This window comes from Mus caroli, chromosome 5 (assembly GCF_900094665.2).
Source record: "Mus caroli chromosome 5, CAROLI_EIJ_v1.1, whole genome shotgun sequence".
Lineage (NCBI taxonomy): Eukaryota > Metazoa > Chordata > Mammalia > Rodentia > Muridae > Mus > Mus caroli.
In genome coordinates, this window is record NC_034574.1 from 89,607,212 (window position 1) to 89,616,396 (window position 9,185).

Consider the following 9,185-nt stretch of genomic DNA (forward strand, 5'->3'; position numbering starts at 1 on the left):
TCTCTCTCTCTTCCCACCTTCCCATGCTGACACTGTCCCAGTTCTGCAACTGCCCTTTATCACAACTGAGATCTGAGCATCTGTGCTGATGCCCCCAGGGCATCTGTGAACAGGTCTCATCAAAGGCTGGGCTTTGCTCTGCCTTTGGTTTTCTATTTCTGTAGACAAGCAGTCAGTGCTGAAGAAGTCAGTATGCGCTTCATGAACAGGGGCTAGGGGACGAGGGGTTGAAATGGATGCTCAGCAGAGGTCTTGAGCTGGGGATGACCCTTGGTCATGATAGATGCACAGTTAAGGAACTCGGCCTAAAGGTGACAGTGTTTGCCAACCATTTGTGTTGAAGACACAGGAATGCAGGTATAGGAGCTCGAGACAGATTGTTCTTAGGAAAGGCTGAGTCAGTAAAGGTGCTTGTCACATAAGCCTGGTGATCTGAGGTCTATCGCTAAAAGTCATGGAAAGGGGACACAAACTTATCCTCTGACTTCCATCAACACACTGTAGCATGTGCTTCCCTCAAATGCTATTATTACTACGAATACTAATTATCGAGTAGCATGTTCATGGGTGGATACGTGACCTTACTTACTGACTTATGAACCATTGTAATGCCAATCTGCTTGTAAAAGAAAAAAAATCCTCCCTTCATGTTTGCCTGCTTGAACTGTCTATCACCAAGGAAATCCTTTCTCGGGTCCGACTCTGTCTACAGAGACACTGCTAAAAAGTCAAATGTGTTACCCAGCGCCAGTAAAATTTTCAGCTGTATCCCAAGCATAGTTAAAAGATTAGCTATTTACCTACTATGTGCCTTGGGGAAGCAGATTACAGCCTCTCTCCTTTAGATTTTTTTCCCCTTTAGTACCAATAGCTCTGTGTTTATTCCAAAAAATTAATTTGATAAAGGCAATAAAATGTAAATTAAGATAGAAAGTCAACAAAACCCCTAGCTCACACTCCCTTAAGCCACTACTTTTAGCATTTTGATGTCTGCCTTCATAATTTATAAGCTCATTTCTCTGTATATGTGTATGTCTATACATGTACTCATTTATTTTTCCAAAGGAAAATCACTTGGTACATGCTACTACATTGCCTGTCTTCCCCATCTCATTTCTTATTCTCTACAACTCATGGTTTTAAAGCTATTGTCCGATTTTCTTTGTCTTGCTAGTCAGTTGTTCACTAAGCCAACCTTCTGCTGTTGAGTATTTGTTCTTAATTAATAATCATCATAAATAACAATGATATAAACAGCTTCAGTAGAAATTGTGGCATATCATTTTAATTAAACTCATAAACAGGTGATTGCTGGGTCTGAATATGTACGAACACGATTACACCTTTGATGCACATAGATGCGACTTGCTTCCAAACAGCAGTGTTGATACTCACTCATGCCTTTGTTTGCACGTGGTACCCCAGTGCAGCTTCAGCCTGCTTGTATGACTCATGCAAAATGGAAACTTTTTTTAAAAAAATCTTATTTCTGGATCATAAGAACCAGTCTGAAAGAGTCAGGCTTACCCTTCATGGCTCACTTCAGTAACTGCGCTGGGTCAGGTTCTTTTCTTGTTTCTCTGTCCACCACTCAGTTCATTCCCTTTGTTCTACCTTATTGCTAATCCTCTCCTTCCCATCCTTCCCATCTTCCTACTTAAGTAATGATGGCATTGTTTTCCGTGTCCTTGCATGCATGTTCATTTGCATGTGTGCCTGTACAAACATGCATGTAGAGACCAATAGACAACCCTGATTGTGATCTTCAGGAACACTGTCCAAGTCCTTTGAGACAGGTTCCTCATTAGCCTGGAACTCATCAAATCGACTGTCTAAACAGAGAACCCCAGGGGTTCCACTAGCTCTGGGATTCCCAGTACACCCCAACATGTCTACCATTTTTACATGTATTCTGGGGATCAATGCAGACCTTCATGATTGTAAGGCAAACACTTTCCTGACTGAGCCATTTCCCTAGCTCCAGAGTAACTGTTGTATGTGATTTGGTGCATGTTTTGGGTGTGTATGCTTTCATTGCTCCAGGTACATGTTACAATTCAGAAGAATTTTGGGTGGATATTTCCTTCCTTTCCTCATTTCCTCAGTAAGCAACATGTCTAAGATCCATATGTGTTGCTTATATAAGTCTAATCCACCCTGCCTAGATAGTGCTTGTCTGTTTTGTTTGCATATCTTTAGCTATTTGTGAGGCCATAGGACTTTTCACCTGTTTGCTGTTTTTATGAACCCTGTCAAATACCTGTGCATTTTCAGAACACCTGGAAATCAGATGTTCTTATTCAGGGGTCTGCATTCTTAAACTGGAAAGAGAGATGGGTGAAAGGTAGAAACCCAGCCTGGGAAGGATCTTGAGATTTGTGTATAAGGGTCAGATAGGTGTGATGTTGAGTTTTTAGGCAGCGAGCCTTAGACTCTTGGGAACCTGAGGGGTGAGGGAGAGATAGTAGGATAGAAAGGACCGTCTGGACACCTGAGACTCACCATGCAATTTCCTGTGGTTTTCCAAGGGGCTCTTGTTGCTTGGGGGGAAGATTGCAAGGAAAGAGTGTGGAGCTTGAGGCACCTGGGAAAGGTGGGGTCCCCTTTGTACAGCAGCTGACATACACTTCAAGGCTCCACTTTTGTCCTCTCTTTCAAGAGAGCCTGCTTCTCTAGGACTCTTTCCCATCTTCTGTCCCTCAGTGAAAATTTCTTTGCTTTTGACCAGAGCAGAGACAGGAGCTGCCAGGTCTCCCTGAAGCCAGTGATCACAGGAATACAGTTGACCTCTCCAAATCTGTCATCTCATCGTATCTCTGAGAATTAAATACAACACACATTATTCTCACCAAATGGGAGAGAAAATGAAGGAACTGTGAACTTGAGTTTAAGACAGGAACAGATTTTTATCCAACAAGAGCTTCCTACAGGGCTAGGATATAGCTCAGTAGATGCTTAGAGAACATGAGCAAGGCCCTGACTTCCATCTCTAGCTCTGCAGGGACTAAGTGTGGCAGTGCTTTACATCTATGGGTCAGGAACTTGGGGGCCTGAAGTTCAAAGTCAGCTGAAGAGGGTGTTTACATCCAGTTTGAGCTAGAGGTCTTGTCTCAAAAGACGAAACAGAATGAAAGTACAAAACAGAGGGCATCTTGTTGAAAAATACAGCCACTGGGGCTTGGGGAAGTGGCTTGTTGTAAAGATGCTCAATGTGTAGACATGAGGATTGAAATTTAAATCCCTAGCAGTCATATCAAAAGCCAGGCATGGTTGTTCATGAGCTTATAATTCCAGATCTGTGGATATGTGGAGAAAAACAGGGATGATGGTGACATCCTGGCCATCAGCCTAGCTCCAGGTTCAGTGAAAGACCCTGTATTAAACTAATAAGGTAAAGAGTGATAGAGCAGGATACACAATGTCCCCCTCTGGTCTCCATGAGTACATATGGAGATACACACTCACACACGCACACACATGCACCACACACACACATGTACTACACACATACACACACACACACACACACACATACTCGGAGAAAAAAACAAACCACTAGCTCCTGACAATAATCCACATCAAGGTCTTCCTAGTCCTTGTGAAATGTAGCCTTGCCATAAAATGGATAAAAGACAGAACAGGAGAACTCGCTGGGTGTGTGGCACACCTGCTGGGGGCTGCAGCTGGGGCTGGTGCCTTGTGGTTGCCAAGCAGAGTATTATGGTGGCTTAGAATTTGAACCTGGCTTCAGTGATGATCAAAGCTGCTATACCGGTTCTGACACCTTAAGAGGGGGTGGAAAAGGCCAGCCAAGGGTGATTTTCTTTCCTGGAGGGACACTGCAGTTCCCAAGCCTGAGCCTATGAGCATCTGACCCCCTGCCTACCATCTGGAAAGGTTTGCTAGAAACAAGAAGTTGCCTGCAGGAAGGGCTTTTAACTCTCAAGGAGATCTGCAATTTATTCGTAGAGAAGCATAGGTTGAAAAAGTTTCTAAAAATCTTCTACTTCTATATTAGCAAGAACAAAAGAAGTTTTTATCTTCAGAATAGTTTTCTTATAAAGCTGGCAAAAAGAAGGACATCTGTCCATTCTTTTCATTTTTTGAAATGGATTGTTTGACGAACCAACACATGCCCTATTATGCCCCAGAAAAGTCATGGGCCTTCCAGATAAATGATCTACTGTGTGTGAGATAAGAAGACAACTTTGCCTCGTTCACCCTTTCAAAAATTTATTACTGTAATATTCACAATATACAATTCCAACCCTCAATGATCTGAAATGCATCACTAAGCAACATCAGGCTGAAAAGTCAGCGAGCCAGTGACCTTTTCCTCTTCATAATAACCAAGTGGAGTACGAGCCACACGTAAACCAAGCCTGCAAGAGGAGATAGCTGGGAGTTGCATACTTTCAGTGCTGGAAATTAGGAATCAGTTGTAAATCACAGCAGGTGTATGTCATACCAAGGAATGACAGCTCAGTGTGACACTATGCCTGGCCACCAAAGATGCAGTTCCTTTGATATGGAGAAGTAAGGAGGGCCAGCAGGGATCACTGTTACACTTAATAGTATCATCAAAAACACACCTGAGTTTTTAGCATTTAGAAAGTAAATTTTATATCCTCAATGTTAGGGCATTTAAAAGCTCGTACCTTTGCCGTTTCTATGCAAAAGGTGGCTGGTGGCATGGTTTTCCTGTAATGAATAAAAACCTGTGTGTTCTCATTTAGCACACATTTGATGAGTGCTAGACACCAGTGTGAGCACTAGGGGCTTAAAATAACTAAAGCTCAGTCCCCACTTGGGAAGTGACTGCTCCTTGAAGGAGGAAGATAATATTGGAGTAGTTAGGACAAACTTCTGCTGCGAACTCTGCCAGTGAAATTCATCCTCGCACTGCCCTGCTGTCTTGGGTTTCTATGGCAGTGGTAAAGCACCATGACCAAATGCAGCTTGAGGAAGAATAGAGTTTATTTTGCTCATGTATCCAGTCTGAGCCCACTGAGGGAAGTCAGGGCAGCAACTCAAGGCAGGAATCTGAAGGCAGGAACTGAAGCAGAGGAAATGGAGGAAGGCTGTTTACTGGCTGACAGTCGTTGGCTTGCTCAGCTTGCTTTCTTATATACCTCAGCTACCTATCCAGAGGTGACATTATCCCCAGTGGACTGGACTCTTCCATATCAGTTATCAATCTGTTGAAAAGAAAATCCCACCAACCAGGATACTTGCTACAAGTCTTCTATAACATGAGGGCCAAGGCCTTCCCTTGGACCATGTGACTGCCATGCTCTGACCTGTGAGATCTTTGTACTCTTACTTTCTAAATAATCTTTCCCTTGGCACTACCCAGTGGAATTTTTGTGGTACTCCAGTGAATTCAATGGATGTAATATATCATCTATTTTTTGGTCTAGGCCTCAGGCAATGTGGCTTATGTGGGTCTAGGCAGGAAGGCCTCATAGGCCTCCACAGCACAGCATCTGGAATGTAGCAGCAGCTTCTTATGTAGGTTAGTAGAGCTACTTGACAGGCCATCTTGGAAAAGATGCTGGGTTTTGTGTTTGATGGATGTGTTAGGTAATGTCTTTGTATCAATTCAGAATGAAGAGAAAACTTCATGAAAAATGAGAGATATTTCAGGTGATGGCTACAGTTAGTATTCAAGGGTCACCGAGTGGCATCTCTTGTGTATAGGGTAGAATTGTTTCGGAAATGGTCCTTGCTTCCATTCACAGTTGTGATATAGTATCAGAGTCTCACTGTAAGTATGATGAGGATTTGTGTATGACCTTTATAAAATATAGATGAAGGAGTTAAGTATGAATGGAGTCACTCAGGAGATGTCTGGAAAACACCACCAGTGTGCTCAGACACAGTCAACAAGGTAGGAAGGCCTGCATGAAGCATACAGTGTTAATACAGAATGAGATAACAACAGAGAGAATTTTGCTCATTCTCTCTCTTCCTATCCCCTAGTCTAAGCCACTGCAATCTTTCACCTGGACCACAGGATACAATGCATAATGGTAGCCTTGTTAACCTATACAAACTTACCTCCTTTCTCCAGGACACTCTTGCATGATCCTTCCATCACTTCACAATACAATTAGGGGAAAAAAATCCCACTTCTGTGCAATGATGTCCAAGGCTACGAGTTGTCCTACTATGCACTACAGAGGCCCAGAAGCTCTAAACACAAGAGTAGACTCAGTTTCCCACACTCTATGTTCCACCTCCAAAGACATTGCTTGAGATTATCTCTGGTTGCCCCCCGTAGCTGGATGCTCACCCTCCTTCAGCTCTACTAAAGTGGGTCCCACCCCCGCCCCTACCCATGTCTTTCTACTGCAGTGTTCCTGGCAGTTAATGCAATTAGTAATTATCTTTAAATCCACCAGAGAGGAAAAAAATGTCTGAAATTAAGACTTTCTTGTGCAATTTAGAACTGAGAGGGGGATTAGATTCTGAAGATTGCGATGTAGGTATCTTTTCTTCTGCTCCTAAACAAATACTTAATTAAATCGCTAAGGTATGATTACCCAATCACTTGTAGGCAGCAAATGCATTCATTTTCTCCGCCAATTTTGTTGATCAGAATCAATGCTTCTGGAAAATAGATTGTACTCCATTGTGAAGGAAATGCTTTAAAAACGAGGATGATGTGTTAACCAAATCACAGTAGGGGTATCAAAACAGGCAGCTAACCAAGTCGCACAGTGTTCTGCTGTGAAGGGCAAGCCTCCTTTTGCAGAAGGGCTAAAGTAAAGAAGATACACAAATGATTATAAAAGAGAAAATGCTAGAAGAGAAAGAAGACAACAAAATCTTTAGAGACTACATCTTTTCTGGGAACAGCCTCCACATAGACTCAGAAAGCATGAAAGAAGTGTAAACTTTGGGAGTCCTGGGGATACAATGTGGACCAGTGATGTGGGGGAGAAGAGACAAGACTTGTGAGGGAAGATGGAGGGGCACTGTGGTAGGGAGTGTTAGGGAGTGATTGGGAGATGGGAGGAGGAAAAGGAGGGAGATAAAATTGCACAAGGTCTCTGAATGTATTAATCAAGGGTAGCCAATGATGTTACCCCTCAACTCATTCTTAGGAAGCTAGTGGAGGTGGAAGGAGTCTCCGGAGCCTGCACATACTGTAGTGATTAGGGCAGACAGGGCAAGGAATGAAAGCGATGGCATTTCGTTAGTCAGACCATCTTTGCCCAGAAAATTATGATTTCCTTTCCCATGACTCCCATTACTTTAAAGCCATCAATTTCCTGTTCCAGAGCCCTTAGCCCTTAGCAAAAGCTCACTAAAGTAGTACTTCTGACTCTCAGAGATTGTCTTGCTCTCTGTCTGCCTCTCTCTCTCTCTCTCTCTCTCTCCTGTGTGTGTGTGTGTGTCTCTGTCTCTGTCTCTCTCTCCATCTCTCTCCCTCTCTCCCTCTCCCTCCCTGCCTCTCTCTCTGAGGGACATGGTGTTTATTTCTTTTAGGGTCAAACCTAGCATTTCAGGAGCCCCGGAACCAGTATATATCTTCCTGTAGATTCTTAATCTTGGAATGTGAGAGACAGACAGTCTCTTCTGTGACAGGCTGGGTCACTGACTTTGGTGCTTTTCTACAGTCTGTCATGAGTCCTGTGCAGGTTGCTGGGGTCCCACAGAGAAGCACTGTATGGCCTGCAGAGACCCCCTGCAAGTGCTGAGAGATAGCAGCTGTGAGAACACCTGTGGCAATGGCTTCTACAACAGACAGGGGACCTGCGTTGGTAAGTGCCGTGCTGGGCTGGGATGCCCCCTTTATCTCCCTCTGTGTTCAAATCCTAGCACTGATAACTAATGCATCTTTTGCTCATTGAGTATGTGCAGGACTTCTGACATTCACTTTACCTTAGGCATTTATGTATTTTTTAAACAAGTGGGATCTCCTCTCATTGCCCTGATGGCTTGTTAGACTTGGGGTATTCATTCTATCATGAGCCAGCCCCCTGCTTAAGACTCACAGCTATGTGGAGAGGGGAATCAAGTCCAGTTGGGACATCTCCCTAAGTCTCAAATGTCATTCATCCCAGACCACTTCCGTAGTATAATGGAGCAGAGACCCATGCTAGCCCAAGCAGACCCACCTTTGTTTTGGTGTCATGGGCTTAAAGGTGAATTGATCACTGTCCAGTCTACTTTTCATGGTCATACTATCATGATAGCCAGCCCAAACCATCCTCCTTGTGCCAGGCAGAGAGAGATCAACCTCCAAGAGATGTGGATGTGTGGCCAAAGCACAGATCCCATCTGCCTTTCACTCTCTGACTTGTAAAATGGTGATGAACATAACTCTCAGGCTAAACAGAATATGACCCCCAAGATGTAATCTGGAGATGGGGACAATGCCCTGGAGAATGAGTCGTATCTCTGTGATAAGGCGGCATGAAGCAGCAAGGCAGAAGCAGAAAAGGCACAGAAGGATGGCTGCAGACCTCAGGGTGATGGGATGACACAGGAAGAATCCCCTGGCTTGAGCAGGCAGAATTTGGAAAACCTCAAGGGAATACGTTTTCTTGAGTTTCTCCGAAGAAATGCAGTCCTGTTTCTTAGATTTTAGACGTTGATTTTTAGAACTTTTTACCTCTAATGCTGAAAGAAAATAGATTTGGGTTGTTTCAAACTGGAGTTCATGGTAATTGGTTATAACCAACACTGAATCACACCCAGATGAGAAGGTTCAGCGTAACTGCTGTGTCAGCACTCAAGAATGCGTTCTAGCAATGACTTTGCTAGATTGATATCATCATCTGCAAGTTCGGATGAAGAAGCAGAGAGTTAGAAGCAGACATTGCCTTGGGTCTCAAAGCTAATGACCAGAATGAGAGTCAGGTGTAGCTCTTCAGTCTATAAGTGGCTGGAAACCCATTGCCCTGTTCATTGTAATATGGTATTGTTTCACTCACCTCTGCCAACTTTTGCTCCTCCTTCTCTCGAACCTGCTTTGTTGCCCCTTCCTTCTTTCTGTCTTTGGATAAGCTGACCAACTATGGAGACATTGCTGGTCCCCAGTAGCAGTGTCCTGACTGAAACTGGAAGGTTTTTGGTTTTTGGTTTTTGTTGTTGTTGTTTTGTTTTGTTCTGTTTTTTTTGGTTTTATCAAGACAGGGTTTCTCTGTGTAGCCCTGGCTGTCCTGGAACTCACT

At 43.6% G+C, this 9,185-nt stretch overlaps 1 protein-coding gene across 2 annotated transcripts in view; it reads left to right on the forward strand.

The window, feature by feature from the left end:
• Fras1 (Fraser extracellular matrix complex subunit 1) overlaps positions 1-9,185 on the forward strand; it is a 395,823-nt gene that overhangs the window by 192,680 nt on the left and 193,958 nt on the right. For both annotated transcript variants that reach the window (XM_021162463.2, XM_029477538.1), the window contains exon 15: positions 7,626-7,769. In XM_021162463.2, the coding sequence (XP_021018122.1) occupies positions 7,626-7,769 (144 nt within the window). The remainder of the gene's footprint in view (positions 1-7,625; positions 7,770-9,185) is intronic.